Source organism: Aythya marila (assembly GCF_965140915.1).
Source record: "Aythya marila genome assembly, chromosome: 2".
NCBI lineage: Eukaryota > Metazoa > Chordata > Aves > Anseriformes > Anatidae > Aythya > Aythya marila.
Genome location: NC_139043.1, coordinates 24775150 through 24795914, shown reverse-complemented (window position 1 = coordinate 24795914; position 20765 = coordinate 24775150). Strand labels below are relative to the sequence as shown.

Below are 20765 nucleotides of genomic sequence, written 5' to 3'. Positions count from 1 at the left end.
GTTTGCACTTTAAGTTAGGACAAAGTACTACTTTAGAGCCACAAAAAATGCTAGTACAGTTTCTACGATAAAGCTAAATTTCAACTCGTAATAAAGAGATTATCCAAAACTAGGTAGTTTGCTATTGCTGAAATTCATTCTATGTAGTATTATTTGTACCTATGCAGTAGTAATAATTAATCTTTAACTAGATTCATGCTTTCAGTCCAGAACAAGATCCAAGCCCTTCAATCAGCTTTAAATGCTTATGGATTTTTGCTCTTTCCATCAGTCTCCAAATGAAATGGACAAAGTAGAGAAATGAGTCCCTTGAGCTTGTCTTGAGGTTAGTACTAGCTTTAAGGATGGCAATCACTACCATACAGCAGCAGATAAATGGCTTCCAGATGGTTCTTGTGTGTAGGTAGATGCGTCAATATGGACTCTGGATTTGTAATGACTCCCTATTTTACTGGAGAGGTGGCACACAGCCTCAGACATCTGCCACATCAAACAAAAAAAAATCAGATGGAGTAAATATCTGATGGGCGCCAGCTGCATCAGAACATATGCAAGTTTTCCGCAGATCAAATGGTGAACTGCTTTCTGCAGTGCAGATTCAGAAGCTAAATTAGTATCTCTCTGATCGCTCTTGTCCACATTTTAAACAGGAATATCTGAACAAAGAAAGGACTAGGAGCACAGTTTTGAACCTTTTTTCCACTAGCTAGTCTGCTATATAACAAGCTTAAATTCATGACACAAGGAGCTCCACTTTGGAGATGCTTAAGATTCTGTAGTTGGAAAAGATTTGTACAAGCATGAATAGATAGTCTATAATAAGACAACCTCAGCACAGTTCAAAACTGACACCTTTCACACCTGTGGGACAGTAGTACTCTTAAATCATTGATTTCAAAAGAGTCCAGGCCTCTCTCACAGTATTTGTTCCCAGGAAGTACTGAAATTATAAAAAATAACTTTAACAAACTCAGTTTTAAGTCAAAAGCTGATCAGTCAATCTACTACTGTGTGGGAAGGGAGAAGGAAGGGACTTTGATTTTCAAATATGTGAACTTTTAGACAGACTGATTTTTAGTCCTTAAGTCTGAAATATTTTCAGAACATGGAAAGTGGAAAATGAAACACCCTTTACAGAATTTTAGAGAACATTTGGAAAACAGAACTGACATTTTCAACAATCCTACCATAAGGAATAAGCAAATATTTCAAGAATTGCACTGAGTCCCTTAGAAATCTTGAAAAATCTCAGTATAAATGAGAAAGCCACACTCTTCACATTGTAAGATGGGAGCTCCCTAGTCTAACTTAGTTTCTACGAAAATATTTTATGGAATATTTTATCTCCTGAGAAGGTAAAAGACAGTCTTGTGTCTTTGAGAGACAGGAGTGAGGATTGATGGTGCAAAACTAAGCATGCAGTACCTGCTAAGACTGTTTTCCAGAAGTGTCTGCTTGCTACAATTCCTTATGTGTCTGACACAGCATGAAGGGGTTTTATATATACAGAATCTGTCTGATACAGATGTAGGATTCATGCACCATTTTCATTTGCACTACATTTAAGAATCTCAGTAATTTTTCTGAAAAGGAATGGAATTTTATATTTGTCACAACAGATTAGATTCTGTTGAAGGTGTTGTTACTGGCAGGTAATGAAAAATGAGTACCTTCCAAGGAACCCCATGCTTAAGAAGAACATTCCTACTTTTATATTTTCTTGATTTTATGAGGAGAAAGGCTACAGATCCTACAAATGGACATTCCACACTGATATATCCTCACAGATTGTTCCTTACTACATTATAGCAAGTGATTATCTATGGGTTGGTTGGGGTTTTCTAATGTATAGATTCTGAAGAATCTCTTACTAACTGCAGTATAAACTGATATTGTAATGTCTAAGCTGTAGATTATTTGGGAAATCGTGCAGAACTGACAGAAGTATGGAAATGTGCGATGTGTTGATTGAACTTTAAAGATATAAAGCAAGCTCCCTTCAAGCATACAGTGATGATGAAGACCCTCTGAACTGAGAACACGCTTTCTTTTTCTCCAGAAGAGCTATTTTTATCATGCAGTGTTTTGTACTATGAGACTAACATGACCGTCCTCAGCAAAACGTTCTGTTTTATAGTACTGCAGAATGCTTCAGTTGCTAGCAGAACTTTCTTGCCATTGCTGAAAGTCTTCTTTTGTGGGGAGGAAAAAAAGGCATTGGAAATACCTTCTTGGACATTTTGCTGATAGAATTGTGTCTTTTTTCAAGACCTTAGTCATATTCACTTGTGCAGTATCTCAAAGCATTAACATAAAAAGAACATAAAGAAATATTATCAGGAAGCATAAAAAAGAAATTTCTCATAAAAATCAGGCACTCGGAGAACGTATTCATATTTAGAGAACACTCTAAGGAGTTAGTGCATTCAGCCAATGTTAAGGAAGAAGAGGCTGCCAATGTCTGAAAGACCGTGTCAATATTACACTGAAGTAATCTCAAACTCTGTCCTTCAGGTCAATAGAAGGTTGATTCTCTGTTAGGACACAGAAGCAAGGATGAGAGGCTGGTACCTTCTTGTGGAATGGCACTAAGGTTTGTTATATGTTCACTGTGAAATCATTTTCTGGTTTGTTTTCACAGGATTTATTTCTTTCTGAGTTCTCCATCCGTTGTGAACAACTTGTTCTCAAGAAGTTCTGTTTTCCAGCTTTCCTGGTTGCTTCATTATGTCTACTTTCCTCTTATTCCTTCTTCATTTCCATTCATATAAGGAAAGAACTAAAATCAGAATTATCGTTCATTAAGAGTCTTATGATATTTGGAATCAAGCAGATTACTCAGGATCTCTTCTTCTTGTATCATGGTTTCAATTGAAAAATGAAAAGAAGGATTACACAGCTTGTCTAAATGTTTATACTTACGTTGACCTTTTTTGGTTTTCCAAAGCAAAAAAGACGTCCCACTACAACAGTCTTAAATCAGTCAACAGTCTTAAGTTACCAGTCTGATAATCTTACGGAGCAAGGACAGGGCTTGTGCCAGATTTCAGAAAAATATCCCACCACTTTTTTGCTTTTGTTGATATTGTTCTTGCCCTTTCCCTGAAACTGCTGAAGACGGACAGCTCAGGCAATCTGAGGGATGTTTTTAAAAAATGTTTTAATGTTTCTTCACTCCTTCTTGAGCTTGTATTCAACTTAAGACTTAATAAGAAAAAGTGTTGAAAAAGTGAAACAATGATCGGAGCGATCCAGCAAACAACTGGCTATGTATGGAGCAAAAGATCCTTCACAGCTCTGTTTAAGCTCCAGCTTTTCTGATGTGATTCCACCAAAATTCTGAAAGAGCCAAACTTTGCTCATTTTCTATGCTATAATTCTGAATATCAGATATGCTACAACAATCCACAACAGACGCAAAAAATCCCTCTACCTATACTCCTACTCCCTAAAAAGAGAAAATCACGTCACTTCATGCCACTGTTTTGCATCAGTTAGAACCAATAAATAACACGACAATATTATAAACCTTTGCTGAAACTTTAGTGCCCCAAAATACTGAAATGTTTGTGCACATGAGTTTCCTTACTGCATGAATACAGAATACTACAGTCATATACCATCCCATATTTTTTGTTGTTGTATGCTTCATACTAAGTGCCACTTTTAACTTTCTATTAATCCTTGGAATAGCAGTGGCAATGAGTTTATGTAGAGATAAGTTCCTAGTACTAACCAGCAGAAAAGATGTCCTTTTCCACAATCTACAGCAGGGGCTTTTAGCATAGGGAAGCTAAGTGTATCTGATCCTGTTGAATTTGTTCCTTGTCTTGTTAGCCTTACTGCTCTTTCACAGCCTGGTATAGGACACCATTTAATAGCAGGATTATTTTCAACAAAGGCCTGAAAAAAGAGAAAAAAATTGAAAATATTTTAACATAAAAGATCAGATCTTATCATTGACATATCTGTCATCATAATCTTCCCTTGAAGGACCAAAGCCAAAAAGCATAGACAACCACAGCTACTTTGACAGGCTTTATACAATTGTTAAAAGAGAATAATTTAATCTCCATTTAAAAAAATAGTATTTATTTGGGAAATAACAATAATACTCCAGACTTAGTATTATGCTAAGATCCAAATTTATATCCCTCACAAAATGTTCAAAGTGTGCAGGTCAAATTCTCTGTGATATGGCTAAGTGTGAACTTCTACTGCATATGCACAGGGCTGGAAGGCCTGTGCTGTGAGGAGACGCTGGGGATAACTGGGCTGTCTGGAGTGGAGAAGAGGAGGCCGAGAGGCAGCCTCATGGCTCTGGGCATCCTCCTGAGGAGGGGAGATGCAGAGGGAGGTGCTGGCCTCTGCTCCCTGTTGAGCGATGGCAGGGCATGGGAAGGGCACAGAGCTGCACCAGGCTGGGCATGAGGAGAAATGTCAGTGCCATGAGGGTGGTCACACACCAGCACGGGCTTCGTGGAGAGGCAGGTGGTGCCCCATGTCTGTCAGAGCTCAAGGGATGTTTGGACAATGCTCTCGGTGACGTGCTTCAGCTTGTGGTCAGTCCTGAAGGCTGACTTGATGGTCTCTGTGGGGCGTTTCCAACTGAACTGAACTGAACCAAACTGCTCTGTTCCATTCCGTTCCGTTCCGTTCCATTCCCACCATACTGTGTAAGACTTCAGTACTGGGCATTAGAGACTTGTCACATGCAACAGGATTGTATTTTAAACAACAGATATGATGCAGCATTTCACATAGAAGTTGTATGGTGCTTTTAATAAAATGAAACACACGTCAACAATAGAAGAACAGTTTGATAATTTACCTTAATGTCAAATTGAAGGTATCTTTTGTCCATCTCCTTGGAAACCACACTTTCTATGATGTCTACAGGCACAAGCTGGAAACAATCATATGCTGGGCAAAAAATGTTGTGAGCTTCACCCTCCTGAATTTTCAGATTCAAAAATCTGCCAGAATTTTGTCAGTCAGTATTTGTGAATAAAAAGTAAATATTAAAAGGCTGCTGAATACTTTATACTAGGTTCATATATATACAGATTAATCATTTTTTTTTTTTTAAAAAGAACAGAAAGTATCGGTTTCAGCTCAAAAGGACTGCAGATTTGATGAACAGCATAATTAAAAAACTGTCACAGTTCAGAAGTGAGCACCATCATAGCCTTGTGTGTTTGCAGTTTCCATCCTCACCATTTATCAGATACTGCTATGCAATGTTTAATTAAACTGAGCATTACTTCTAACTTAAACAGAACATATAAATGTAATTAATCTAGGAAATAATTAATTTTATGTGCAATTAATTTTTACAACTGTGCTAGTCAAAATAGCTCTGCTCTTGGAAACAAGTTTCTAAACAGAGAACATTGTAGTTCCTAACTACTAGAATGCAAGACAGAAAAAGCTCAGAAATCTGATGAAAACTGGACTTCAACTCACAGTGCACAAAGATGCTTAGTTTACAAGCTAGTACTTCTTTATTAATCTGGTATCAGGGATGGTATTTATCTCATCTAGCTTTATTCATCTGAAGGATAAACATTTCTAAGTTAGTCATCTTGGGTCCTTCAACTGTTAATGTAGAGAGACTTGCCATTTCAATCCATCTTAGATTCATCTTCAAATGGGATAACTCAGTCCTGGCTATACTCTGCATAACAGAAATGACTGGCTTGGAAGGATGAATCCCACCCAAACATGCCACTGCAAACACTTGCTTGACATTGAATTGTAGTTCTGAGAGCATACACAAATCACAGTATGTGTAGTCCAGCACCATATCAAGCCAGTATCTCTTCATAACTTCTAAATTACCGTGTAACAATTTATAATAAAGGAGCGTAACTATTAATTCTCTGAACACTGAAAAAAACGCCTTCTAAAAGCTCGTAGAGAAAGTGCTCATCCTTAACATAGGAGGAATGGGTTCATATACATGTAAATCAGTATTATATGCAGTAGGACTAGCTGTGCTGATATGACACTATAACAAGACACTGTAGTGGTACAGTGCAAGTACTACAGTCTCCTGACTGGGAAGATGAATAAAAATGCACTGCATACAGATATAATTATTCCTGGGAAGTATGATTAATATTTATACTAATATAATTGTCCATGACTGATTTTTTTTTACTAGCATGACTATCTAGACTTAAAAAATTATGTAGTAATGAGAACATTACACCAGCAGAGCATTCCAGCTAAATCTACTCAGTTATTAACATTCAATGTAAAAATGCATTTTAATTGCTTTTCTGACTGAAAATGGATTTACAATGCCTAAGTTCAGTGTGCTGAACTAAGAGATGGAATTAAGCATATGCTTAACTCAGGAAGTGTGAACCCCAATGCCACCACGATGAACACACTGAGCAGATCAAGAGTAGGCTCATCTATTCACACTCATGATTGAAACATGCTTAAGAGCTTTGCTGAACTACAGCAAGCATTACATCAGTACTAAATCAGTAGATGGCCACTTTGAATGACAACTTAAATATTTAATAGGATCAAAACAGCAACTCTCTGAAACCCCTTCCCTCTTCAATATAGGAAATATGAAAGTTTCTCAAAATAAAAGTACATATACTCACGCCTCCCAGCATGCTCTGCAGAAGTCATGTCCGCAAGGCATATCCACTGGGTCTTCAAACACAGAAATATTACACATGCAAATGTCACACTGTAGACGAAAAAATACTGATTAAGAAAAATCATAAAGCTTTTCATATTGTTAGCACCACAAACTAATCTGGAAAATCTCAGCAAAAACAAAAAGTACTCAATAGGGAGAAAAATCTAACTGTATACATAAAAAAAAAAAAAAGGTAATTTAAACTACAGAAATAGCTTAGAAATAGAAATGGGAAAGATTATGTATCTTTCTTTCTATACCTCCCTATCCAAACACCACATTTTGTGGTGCCTTCTGTCATGTTCTTCAGCTCAGCAAGTGCTTCATTGTGCAGAGCACTCAGACCTCAGTTTTGAGGGAAAATGGGACCTGAAGTTTGCATCAGATTCAGAGCCTGAAATAGAGTTTGGAAATCACAGAGGCTTCAGGAAATATTCAGCATGTCAAACAATCAGGTCCAAATCAAGTAGGAACAATTTGGTTGTGCAACAGCAGCAACTATTTTAGGTAATAATCTACAAAAATACTATTTTTAATACATTGAATCTTTCAGTCAAAATAAAGAATGAGTTAATCTACAAATGTTCCAAAAGAAGACACCTCTGCTTCATTTTATACTACTAGGTACTGTAGAAAAAAAAACATAGAATACTGAGGCCCTTACTATGAAAATATTTATCAGGGATGACATTACTCATTGGTTATGGTTAGGCATGGAAGGTAAATGTTTCACATTCACCAAAGAACATAAGTAGATTTTTATTTCAATTGGAACTAAGATTCCATGAAAACTTACTTCAACTTTCAATACATTAGCTATTTTACACACAAAGGACAATATTTCCAAAATATTAGTTTGTTATGTGACTTTTAAGAAGCACTTGTGTTACAGCCAAAACGGAACTAAACCAAAAATGTCTGCCTCTAAATGAAGGAATTAATTGTTATTTCAGACATTTTAGCTAATTGTCTTGCCAAATTAAGTATTTTAGAAGTTGACAATGCATCAAAACTGTTCCCTATTAAATTTGTGTTTTCAATGTTGTTTAAAACATAGCTTCAAAATACATGTAAGTCAGTTAATGAAGACTTGAGTTCAGAATATCAAGTATAGAATGTGTACTGGGACAGTTTTAATTATAAGTTAGGATGCAAATGCAAAAGCCGAAGGGAGTTTTACAGCTTGTGGTTTTATCTCACCTACTTTTTTTTTTCATTTGTCTGCCGATATGAGTGACTTTAGAAAAATATGTATTATTTCATAAACAACATTTTGAAAATATTATTTTGAAAGCTTTTTGCAAGATTTTTAAACAAACAGAAATACTAAATGTGTGAATCTGGATCTGGATTTAGATATACAACTACCCAGCCTGCATTGCTGGCTTAAGGACCATAAATGAAAAAAAAAAAAAAAAGCACAATGTAAAACTGAACACATCTTTTATTATACATTTTAATTAGGAAATATTCCTGGACAATATTTCATTGCTAATGTAATTAAATGTACTACAACAATATTCCATATAGCTTCTTTTTCAACATTTTGCAATTAAAGACATAAAAGGTTTCTATGCAGGAACACAGTTGTTTTTTTTTTTATTTTTTATGTGATCAAGGGATGATCCATTTGCAAGACTGCATATAATATTCCAGAAAAAATGCTTAGGTCATGGAGCAAAAGTTTTATAATGTTGCAGCTGTGGATTATTAAAAAGAGAACTCTGTCTTCCAAAAGAACCACACTGATTTTAATGAAAGGCGCTTTCATATTTCAAATTTGCAATAGCCTTGTAAACTGCTTGAAGCAGCCCACACATAGTAAAAGTAATTATAAGCTTACAGTACACTAGTGGGCTGACATTTCAAAATGCAGACAAAGAGAATTTTGTTTTCCAAAGAAAAAATTTTCAAAAGGCAGGGTTCGCAGCACTGAGTATATTCACGGAAATGGATACAATGAAAGTGAAACATCTTGAGAAGTATGAGACGAGAAGAGAAGCTCAAAAAAGCCAAATGTACTGATGCTATTGTGTTTGCATAAAATTCTGCTCTGTGAGTGACAGCCAAGGTGAAAACAGAGCCCTTTGTATCAGCCACATGCTCAATCGTGTTATTATACAGAATATGTAAGGTGTAAACTTCTTTGTTCCCCACTTTCGGGAAGAGAAATGCCTTATATCTTTACAAATGTATTTTCCGAGCAAGATGACAATGCAGCTTTCTTGTCCACGGAGGTGTGCTATGTTTAGGCACACGCGCTTCTGCCCTGTGAGTTTCAGATCTATTTATAAACTTACCACAGCTGTCTCGATGTCTCCCGGTGACGGGCTGATTTCATCAGGGGAAGTCACAGAAGAGCGAGTAGTGCGGGGAGTTCGAGGAGAAGGCAGCGTATCCCACGCGTTGTAGCCGCTGGGAGGGGGAGTCGGCATCTGAACCCCCGAACGCTGGCAGCAGTTCTCTGGATTAGACATCCATGCTTCAAGCAACTTCTCCCTGTCCCAGTCTTCAATGATAAATATAAGCAAATATAAGCAAATGTATATGCAAAATTTGCAATTTAAATACAAAAAAAAATAATGAAATTAGCTTTATTGTCCATCTTAAAGCAAATACAGATCTTGCTTAATCATTGTTTGAAATGTTTTCGGTTGCTGATCCCTAATATTAATACTAAAGACATCTTACAAATAAAGTTTTTCCTATCAGAAATAATTTAAAGTTCTCATTTAAATATAAACCTATCAATTTCCTATATTGATTTGAATCTAAAGCCATCAACGGTACTCACAGATCAGATGAAGTAGAATTTCAAGAGGAAATTTCCCAATTTGTTCCTATCACTTAATATTTTTTTTTGAAGTTTTTACTTGTTTGTTTTTAATCTTAAGTGAAAAAAAAAAATTGTTTTTAATCTTAGCTACTCACACTGGAAACTCATTTTTATAAACCAAAAGATCTGCATTGTTTTTATTGAATTTTATAATTTATACAGGAAAAGATAAACAATATTCCTTTATCATATAAATATTGAAAAAAGATGTATGTGTTCTAAGCACTGAACTTAGTAAGAATATTGCCACTGTCAAATAATGATTGCTGCCTTAACTAAAATCTGCTCCCTAATTTAAAAAGAAAACTGATCTGGACATGCTTTACTTATCTAAGCTGAACCATATCTTGGGTTAGTTTCATTTCATTTGTTTGCAGCCATGGAGCCTGAACATGTACACACTTCAATAATTATAAATGTCATTAGCATTTTGCAAATTACCTTGACCTTATAGCCTCTCAGAGAGATGCTTGCTGATGCTAACATATAGATAAAATTTGCCACATGTTTTCTTGAGGTCCTTTTGCAGGACACCTTTAAAATTAGCCAGGGTAAATACAGGGTACTGAATGGATTCCATTGTGTTTTCTTTACTAAATTATGAGTTTAATTAAAATATGAAATAGCTGTATTTGCTGAATTGCCTCTCTTTTATCCTGAAAACAATTGCTTTAGCATGAAATAGAAGAGAAACAGGAACAATGTTGAAAAAACATTTGCAAAAGAACTGAAAAGTTTTATTTATGACTGCCACAATAACATTTCTTTATCTTGGTGCGTACTCTACATACTTCTGTCTCTTAATTAAAAAAAGGGAAAAAAGCCCAACCCACTCGCAATTCTTGCAGCTTGGGTCAGTAAATTGATACAGTTCTATGATAAAAGAAAGCAAATTAGTTGGATTAAATATTACATCTGTAAACAACTAAAAGTATTACATAAGAACGTTCGTTCAAAAAATTTAAGATGTGCTTTTCACACATTAGGTGTGAATTAAGTCAAGATTTTGCATTATTCTTTTATGAATTTCAAGATCAAATGCAAAAACACTGTGATTTGGTATTTGGCATTTCCCGGTTGCCTCAAGCCTTGTAAATAGCTCAATTATTCCTTTTACTAGGCTAAACCAACTCACTGTCTTCATTTCAAAATAAAAAGAAAAAAATCTGTTTGAATAATTTCCAGTGTCTGACCACAGCTACAGGCAAAATAGCTGACTTTCTCATGACTACAAATCGTCTGTGATTTTTTCTCTACACTGGCCAGTGGCATTTAGTTACAGTTACCTCTCTAAAGCAACATCAGTAGCGTGACCTTTGCAATGCAGACTGATTCCTTCTCAACTTTCAATCACTGCTCACTAGATGCTGGCAGACATTTCTGCACACTTTACATCAACCTCATTGCTTTTGGACTTACTATGCACTGTGCTGCCAGTTTGAACAGTATTGCCATCATTTTCTTCTCCAGAGTTCTGCACAGTGTACAAAACATGCCTACCTTGTTAGTAAAATATTTCGTAATGTCCAGCCATAATGAAGTTTTCAGAGAATCCAAACTAGCATTCAAATACTGTGCATATTATAAATACCCTATAAGAATTAAACAAATAATCAATATTTAAAAACGTATGTGCAAAGACTGTGCCTTATATATGATTGGACTGGCACTGAAATTCACTGGCATAAGTTCATGATGGCCAAATTCTATATTAAAGAGAACATAGCCTATCAAAAACAATTTAAAGGAGACATGTTTAAGGTACCATACCTTCTCATGAAAGTCTGCCAAGTTTTGTGGGTTTAAGTTAATATTTTACTGTTTCACTTTTTCCACTCTCTTTTATTTTTACAGGGAATCCACGAAACTATCAGGGCACAAAAGCTTAATCCAGCAATACAGTGATGAGCATGGAAACCATTAGCTGCCTGAGTAGTCCCTTTGGCATACAGCAACAATGCAGATGCTTCAGTAAGCATAAATTTGGAATCGCTGAATGAAAGCCTAAAGCTTCCACTGAGTTTCAGAGAGATACTGTTGTCTGGAGCAAACCCACTGAATTCAGTATCTGCCTATTCTGACAAACCCAGTTTAAATTACACAGCAAGGGCACAGACTGATTTCAGTGAAATTAAACTAGTTACAGATATACAAAGAGAAAAGTACACTGTGCATTAAAGCAGTAACTGTAAAAATCCTTAAAAGGACACACGCTCATATGCTTTAAACCCTGAGGCAGCTTCCAAACATATACTACAACAGTCAGACTGCTTTTGTTATGACAAAAAAGTAAAAATAAAAATCACTTCTGATCTAGTTTTATCTACAAATATGTAATGGCAGAAAATCATGACCTGACAAAAAATAGGAAAAATGAACTTTGACATTTTTGGTACATGAAAACATGGAAGTTCTACTTCTGTGTCTCTCACTAAAGTAGGAAAGCTCTGTTTCTCCATTTTGCTTAAGTTCAAACATCTTCCACTGTAATTCCTAGTTTGAATCACTTCCCTATCAACTTGCCTGTCTGCCTCAATGCTTTTTGACATACTGCAGAACTTCTTTCTGAAGTACTGTGTGAACTATGTCCTGGTATCTGATTAACCATTACTTCTCTTTTTCTTGGGAATAAAAAGTGAACACACTCACAACTGAAATTTTGATTTTACTGAAAAGAAGTTTTTTTAGTCTTTAGGGTTTTGGATTACCATGCGCACGAAGAAGAGCTTCTGCAGTAAACAGTGGGGCTTGGAGCATGTCAGCAGATTCCACTATCAGCATATCCTTGAGCTTTCGCAGATCCTGAAGTCTTAGCCCCTCGTATGGCTTTGAGGAGAAGGAGAAAGATAATTTATGTCTGGTGGTGCTTTCCAGTTAGTCTCTAATTCCCCAGTAAAATGAAAACATTCAAAGCAGTTACAGACAATTATCTCAACTGTGAGGTAAGATGTGGCAGAATTTATTTATCATACAAACCTATATGGAAACACTGTTATTTTCTAATACTTAGAGAATTATCTTCCTACATTTCCAAATACAGGAGACAGCATTTCTAGAGTACTCAGTTATAATTGGAGGCCACATTCCAATGCTGAACTAGCCTAACACAGCTCTCTCTCTCAATCTCTCCCCTCCTCCCCCCAGTCCTCTCAAAAAAGCTGGATTTTCACAGAATACAATTAAATTTTGAAGTGATTAAAATTCAGATATTGAGGCATTCATATCAGAATTCATGAGTAGAGTTGAACTAAGTATCAGGATAACATACGTTGCATACAGATCTCTGACATTATGCATGAATTGAGACGCATTAACTTTGAATTCATCTGGAGGAGGATACATTGAGATGTTAGACAGTAAGAAGTTTATGAAAGGATTGGGTACAGATCTTTGAGGTAATACCCACTTTCACATAAGTAGAGAAGTCAGTATAAAATAGACCAGAAATGCAGTTAGAGGCTGGGGATGAAGATACCAAAACTCTCTGAGAAACAGAGGCCATTCCCTTATTATAGCATTAAAAAAGGTCAAATTTAAAAGACAAATAGACTATAATTTTAGGACACTGAATTATTCCAGCCAAGATACTGGAGATGCATACACATGTTTTTCAGACTAATTTTTAAAAATAACAAAGGAAGAACATGACAGCAAGTAATATACTTGTTAGTTTTGATCAGGGAAAATGCCCAGAAGGTAGAAAAACAAGTGGGAGGACATACAAAGAGAATGGATGCAGAAGGGACTGTAAATGATTTATTCTTATATGGACTGGTTTAATTTAGATAAATGAAAGCAAACAAAAGATTTAAAGCATTTGATGTAACACTGATTCGTTACGGGACTAACTAGGCATTTGGCCACCAAATAGCAAGTGTCTTCAGCAATTTGGGGAGAAAGGACACAGAGTAGCAGTGATAGCAGATAACCACAGTTCAGACCATGTATCATTAGTATTTATTATTTATATATCGATGCTATGTAGAGCACACTCAAAGACCCTCCAGTGCTACATAATATGCGCACACACAGGTGTGCATACATGCACAGAAGAAGCAGAAGACTGGTTCTGTCCTTGGAAGTTGACAGCCTAAGTAAAAGTCTATTGTGTGCATAACCTTTTGAGGATAACAAGCAGGAGGCATAAAAGATGGGGAGAAATGGATACCTGAACTTCTAAATGATTTCCTTCTTTTGAGAAAACATAACATGCTTCCTACATTCTGGGTATCATAATAAACTCTATAAAATGCACCTAGAAGCATAGCTGCTGGCTGTGACCTCTTCTCTTAGGTAGTCAGTAACATAAACTGGAACTTCTTAATGTTAGAGATTGGCAAGAGTAATGCTGCCACAAACCTGCACTGGGTCCTTGGCTTTTTTTGAGAAAGCACGAATAGCTTAAGAGAAATGGACTGTGAGTGTCCTGACCTTTATCTTGATTGCCCAAGTCCAGGGAGTTTCTCTGTGTCCTCCCATTGCTGATCATGCATGACACAGTAAAGGGCAATCTGAACGCTAATGGCTTGAATTGAAATAAATCCGGGCCACTTGATTCATAGCATGCTGGAATTTGACTGACCTACTTCGTTTCTTACAAAAGAGATCATTTATAAAAACATGTCAGAAAGACAGGGATACAAACAGCTGGGTGCCTGAATGATTATAATTGCACAAATATGCTGCAAAAAAATGGAGCAATGAGTAAATCGTTTTGACAGAGTCTGAACTTCAGTTTGAATTACAGTTGTGAAATAAGTAGCTTTGTCAGCCCAACAGTCTTCACTTCTTGAAGAACACATATATCATAAAAAGACTTATCTTTCCTGTTAAACCTGCAACACAAATGCATATTTTACGACCTCGTATTTTACCCAGAACTGCAGATATGTTCAAAATTACATTTAATTGATTGGTTCTAGGTCAAACATTGGCAATTATCTTCCTTCAGTAACAGACTATTATATTATCTCAGCTGGAGCGTTCCTCACAACCCAGCAGGGATTTTTGGATCCTGAAGTTTTTAAGAATCTCTAATTTTATCTTTCTGAGCAATGAGAGAAATATTTCTTAAGAATGTGTTTGAAACTTTAGATTATTTTTTTTACATAAAATAACACATGAGCTCACAGAAGAAGCCAAAAGAAAGGAAATTCTAGGCTGGCACTATTAAGTAGCTTATTCTAGAAATTCCAGAGTGAAGGCTTTATACAATCAGAACCCTTAAAAATGTTCTTGTCTACAAGACATGGTCTTGTGGAGACTTGTGAAGACATAATAGTTAGTTATAAGGATGTATATTCATTATATAATCCCATAAATATGTTTTTTATCTACTTAATTTATTTAACTACTTCTACACTTATGACTTCTTTCTGCATTGCCATAAAGAATTTGAATTCCAGATAATGATGCTCAGAGACGTCCTTTAACATTTGTTTACAAGGCAGTTCTTTATTGATAATTGCTATGAAAAATGCACTGTTCAGTATTTAGCCCTATTTAACAGGGTAATGATTTTGGAATGTATTGTTTGGGTACTACTTTAACCCATTGTGAGCTTCTCATTACAGATTTCAACACTCATTCTCTAAGCCTTCTTTTTAACTACCTTCCTCTCAAAATTTTATCACTAATATTTAGACATCATAAATTATATCATTTTTTTCTCCTAAAACAATTTTTAATACATGAGCAGAAGATCATTTTAGCAGCTCATTTCAAAGTATTATTATTTCCTTCATCTTTAAAGTACCATTAAAGTAGACAAGGGCAAAGCCACTCTTTGCTACAGCGTTGACTGTATAATTAAATGGTGTCAAATACACTTTATGTAAATATCTTCTTTCATGGGTGGATGGGATTCTGCAGTTAATGGAGTAATACATTTTAAAAATTATCTATACTTCATTTGTTCAAGTAGAAGTATATGTACTATATATGTATGTTTATATCTTAACTACCTACAGCCATGTTCTCTCTTTTCACTTAATAATTCTCTGTCTGTAAAGTACATCTTAATTGTTTTAAGATAACTCTTGGTATTTTCATACTTGCATTATATATTTATGGCATTAATTCTGGAAAATGAAGAAAATCATTCCAGTTACCACAGGCTCAATAAATCTGTGATACACCACTACTAGTGTGTTGCTACAGTATCCAGTGACACGTAAGTAAAATGAACAAAGAAATTATATACTTTGCTATTACACAGTGTATTTTTCTGAGGCTGACAGAGAGCCAAAATTGTTCCGGATGATCTGCTCTGATCTACTGCTCATTCCCAGGTGTTTCTTATGTAAGTTTTAAACACTACATGATGTGATTGGAATGAAGGTGCTTGTTGTCTTCCAGGCATACATCACAAACACAATTATGCTTTTGTGCTTGAATAAACAGAAAACTAGAAGACTGTGCAAATAAAATAACCAAAATCTATGAAAGCAGTTTAAAAATTATCAGTCTTGGTTTATATTATTTAGTGTAACTCCAATGACATTTAAAAGATAAACTTACACTTTCTACAGAAGTTAATTGTCTCTCATAGTTCATAGGAGAACGTTCATTAACAAAGCAGGAGAAAATAATCAAGACAAAGAAAGTCATCTGACATATACTCCTGGCTTGTTTTCTAATAACCTTTCCACTGCCCACACAACATCATTGATGGATCTTTTTTTTCTACAGCTAACTACAGTGATGACAGTCACTCTTTATAGTCCGTACTTAAAATACTTAAGCACTTCTATTTTATATAGGGAAATGTAGATTATGCGTTTGTTGGTACATTCCTTTTCTTCTATATTGCACTTTGTGGAAACATACCTAGCAGAGTCATGTTTGTGTTTCTAAAGGACCCTTTTGCTTGAACTGCTTTCTCCAATTTGCTCATAAAAAATGCTTGTGGTGTGCTAAAAATGAAGCAAACTAGACATGTTACTTAAAAAAATGTTCAGGTATCACCATAGCAAAATGAAATTTTAAGAGGCTGGGTAATTGTATGACAGAAATGGATTTTATTCAGAAACCCCACTCAGTGGAGTAAACTGAAGTGCTGGAAGATGGACAGTTCTTTGCTGTCAGGTTATGAAACTTGAAATGTGAAAACTTGATCTGCTCAGTATTTCTTACAAGCTTGAGAACCTCTGTAATCTTAAAGAAAGGCATGTGCAAGTTATTTTTTCTACTGTTGCAAGAGTTTCAATTCTAAACATGAACACTTACATAACTCCTTAGTAATATTTCAATGTGAAGAACAACATAAGCTGTCTCTTAACCTCAGAGACAACACTCTTTTACTACTCTGAACGTATGCACTTAATTCAATGACACTACACAGAGCACTACATAAGTCTTTTGGTCTGTATGAAGAAGAGTGATTATTTTCTGCTGTAAGCATGGCAGGTCTGGCAGGGGAGGTATTAGGTACTATCACTCCAGATTCTGCTGTGTATATCCTAAACACTGGAGCTAAGCTTCTTTGGCTGTTTTGCCTGGGAAGAAGTCCTATTTGTTGTTTTCAAATCTTTTATTTTTTCCTCTAACCTTCAATCAAGAGATAAATGACTTTGAAAATGCACTTTCGGGTGTTACAAATATTTGCTCTTTAAAAATTAAATTTTCATGTCTCAGAAAGATGTTGAAGGACATCACTGAACAACTGTCATCTTAATGTTATGTTAAGAAAACATCTTGCATACTCCCTTCCCTCAGTGTGTATTTTTTATTTTTAAAAATGAACTTGAGAGAAAGAAGTACAGGACCATCTTTGAGGGGCAAATATGGGTAAGCATTCTGTGTAAGAATTTCAGACTACTCATCATGCCCCATCAAGGTGACAGCTGCAGGCATCGCTACAGCCAGTGGTAAGAGCAACCTTCACTGCCTATCCCAGGCATTTGCCCCCATGCCTGGGGAATCCAGATGTATTCTCATTTGGACTGCAGTTCAGTGCCAGTCTTTCTAAGGCTGTTTTTTTGTTTGTTTGTTTGTTTTGTTTTGTTTTGTTTTTTAATTATTATTTTTGCTGACTCCAAGGGGTAAGATTGAAAGATGGACTTCCCCTGGCTGCACTATGCTGGCATGTTTCTAGTGCTAGCACTTGTGCTGTTACAGCTACACAAGAAGTCTGAGAACCTTTTGCACTGCAAAGTCACAAGTAAAGGATAAAAAAAAAAAAAGAGAGAGACTATGAAGGCTGAATTACTCTATGTGAAACCCCAAGTCCATCAATTGGTGTACCAAATTCCATGCTGACATTTTTTGGCTTGTGAATCTTTAGAATACTTGGGAAGGCTGCCCTGGTATGTCAGATGGACCTAGGTCTGCAGGCCTGCCTTCACTTCAGTTCTCACGCTCAGCAGCTTTGCTAGAGACAAGTCAAACGAGGAACAGAACTGTGTCTTTGAATTGTCTCAGTGAAGTGAACCCAAGTAAACATAATTACCTTTGCACTTTAGTCCCTTGTAACTAGAAGTCTTTAAGTTGATTTGGCTCTGAGTACCTGCCTTGAACAATCACGAGGCATTATTTTCTCTAGCTGAAAAGCTTGTTCAAGTGGTTCCTGACTTGCTCCACCCCTATCTGTAAGTTTACTATTCTCTTAGCTGTGTTACAACCCCATGACATACATATAACGATAAAAATGATTCAGGTTAAATAAAACAATTACATATTACCACTCTCAAAGACTTTTTCTTCTTTTAAGCCAAATCATTGCTATGATACAGCCGATAGCATAACCATCCAAATTGTCCCATATATACGATCAAAGGAGTGATCAACTGCAATCGTGGCAGGAAATAGCAGCAGTCTTTTAAAGTGGCTTTGCCAACAAAGAAAATATAATTTCAAACTAGCTTCATATAATAAATATAATTTCAAATGTAACTTCAACACTTTGGGTGTCTCTATAGGGGAGTATTCAGAGAAACTAATGTCAGTTAATTACTTTTGTTATTTCAATGCACAATTAAAGCATATTAAACCTCATCTCAAAACTTCTCATCTAGGAGTAAACAACTTAATTAAGCTTGTTTAGATTTGAATTTATTCAAGAAAATTAGTCAGAAAATTAACTGAACAGTACAAAGACTCTTACTTTCCAACAGAATTGACCTTGCCTGGCATTCTTCAGGAAAACAGCTGATGTGATCTGAACATACTCCTATCTAAACCTGAATGACTTTTTTATTATCAGGCCATAAGTAGACTGAACTAGTAAAATATATGTGCTACTTACGATGGGAGGAGCCATACAGAAATCTATTGTCCTTAAATTTATGTAGATTTACTTCAAAATATTTACTGAATTGTGTAATTTATATACATATTCTTATTTAGACTTTTAGTTAATCAAAATCTGATAGTGGATGGGGGAGGCAACTTTTGGTCAGAATCTTTTGGGTTAAGTTATCTTTAGTTACACTAAAAAAATTAGCAAATCACAGTCTAATATAAGGCATAGCAGAATTCAAGCAAATTTGTATGAGTTTATATCTCCTCCAAAAACTGACTTTAAAATAACATACCCTGTTATTATTTGTTTTCCTTACAAGTTCTGGTATGCAGTAGCTTCAGACATCATGTTATAAAACAAGAAAGAAAATGCACTGTTTTGAAATCCTGTGCTACTTAGCTGCTTTTTGGTAACATTGAAGCCAATGTCAGTCTAGGACGATCGATCAGAATGTTTTTCCTATTCTGTCCCACAGATTTTCTCCTTTTCAGAATTTCTCCTGTTCTCACTTTTTGACAGAAAGGGATCTTAAGAAACAAAAATCTGTAAAAACTTTGTTTTAGAGAGATCGTTTCCCAGCTTACTGGCCTCGCCTCACTGCATTTCCTCTAGCCTTACAGTTTGCAACACATCCAAGAAAGTCTGTGTAAACAAGCATAGGAGTAAAACTTCTCTTTAGATTTGACAATAGATTTGTTACTTTCTCCGAGTTTAACTTGAAAGATACAAAGAGCTGTGTTAAAATCAAATGTTTTCCATATATACAGTACAAAGTGGAGTACCTGCTGAGTATTTCACAGATTTCTGTCACAGTGTAACTGCTACAAATATAAATGTGTAAAATACAACAGACTTAGAGTATTCTCTAACCTCTTTTTTGTCTAAAGCAGCATATTCAGCTTCAATGCTTTCAGCTTCGGGATCACGTGAAAATACCATTCGAGATTCCAGGTTAAGAGCCAGCTCTTTGTGGTGCTGTTTCTCTGCACAGTCACATGGGGTATCTTTATTTTCGTTTTCTGCAAACAAATCTCCACCATGTTTTACTAGAAGCTGAAAAATAAAACATCAAGGTAAACAGTTATTAATCACCAGCTCTAATAGCTCCCTGAAGAAATGGCATGTCATTCAAGAAGAGAATAAAAAAATATGAGCAAGAAAACAGAAAAAAGGGACAAATTTAATAGCAATTGCCTTTGAGAAACAAAGATTCTGTCATGACATAGTTATTATATAATAATTGGATAAAATATTCATTAACTATTGGATTATTAATAGATTAAATTATTATAACTGTTATTAAATAAATTACTGCTTGATTTCACTTATAATTATACTGCAATTCCATGGAACCACAACATCTCTGACATACATTACAAGGCAATGCTGCACAATACATCTCTGTTAGGGTTTGAATACTGAAGTTCTGCTGCTGCTAAGGTCAATGCTCCGCAGAAAATGAGGGGCCTGAGTTCATCAAGCACATGGCAAAATGAAGCTGCAGCCACCATTAAATATTCTTTGTATGTGGGTATAACTCCACCATTCTTCACAACACTGACCTGGTACAAAAAAGATAGGGATCTGCTGGAAAGGGTCCAGTGGAGGGCCACAAAGATTATACAGGGCCTGAAGCATTTCCCCTGTGAGGAAAGGCTGAGAGACCTGGGTCTCTTCAGTCCTGAGAAAAGAAGACTGAGGGGAGATCTTATCAATGTTTAGACAGAGGGATTTGGCCAACCTCTTTTCAGTGGTTTATGGGGACAGGACAAGAATCAATGGCCACAAAATGGGTCACAAGAAGTTCTGCACCAACATGTGAAAGGACTTCTTCACAGTGAGGGTGATGAGCACTGGGACAGGCTGCCCAGGGAGGTTGTGGAGTCTCCTTCTCTGGAGATATTCAAGGCCCGTCTGGATGCCTACCTGGGCAACCTGCTCTAGGAAGCCTGCTTTGGCAGGGGGGGTGGACCTGATGATCTCTTGAGGTCCCTTCCAACCTCTGTAAATCTCTGATTCTGTGA

The 20765-nt window shown here is 35.9% G+C and overlaps 1 protein-coding gene across 3 annotated transcripts in view; it reads right to left on the bottom strand.

Moving 5' to 3' along the window:
• ANKIB1 (ankyrin repeat and IBR domain containing 1) overlaps positions 1 to 20765 on the bottom strand; it is a 97750-nt gene that overhangs the window by 20245 nt on the left and 56740 nt on the right. For all 3 annotated transcript variants that reach the window (XM_082753883.1, XM_082753882.1, XM_082753884.1), the window contains exons 4-9: positions 19612 to 19794; positions 12209 to 12326; positions 8965 to 9173; positions 6624 to 6712; positions 4832 to 4976; positions 3737 to 3903 (exon numbers count right to left, since the gene is read on the bottom strand). In XM_082753883.1, coding sequence (XP_082610009.1) covers positions 3737 to 3903; positions 4832 to 4976; positions 6624 to 6712; positions 8965 to 9173; positions 12209 to 12326; positions 19612 to 19794 — 911 coding nt within the window. The remainder of the gene's footprint in view (positions 1 to 3736; positions 3904 to 4831; positions 4977 to 6623; positions 6713 to 8964; positions 9174 to 12208; positions 12327 to 19611; positions 19795 to 20765) is intronic.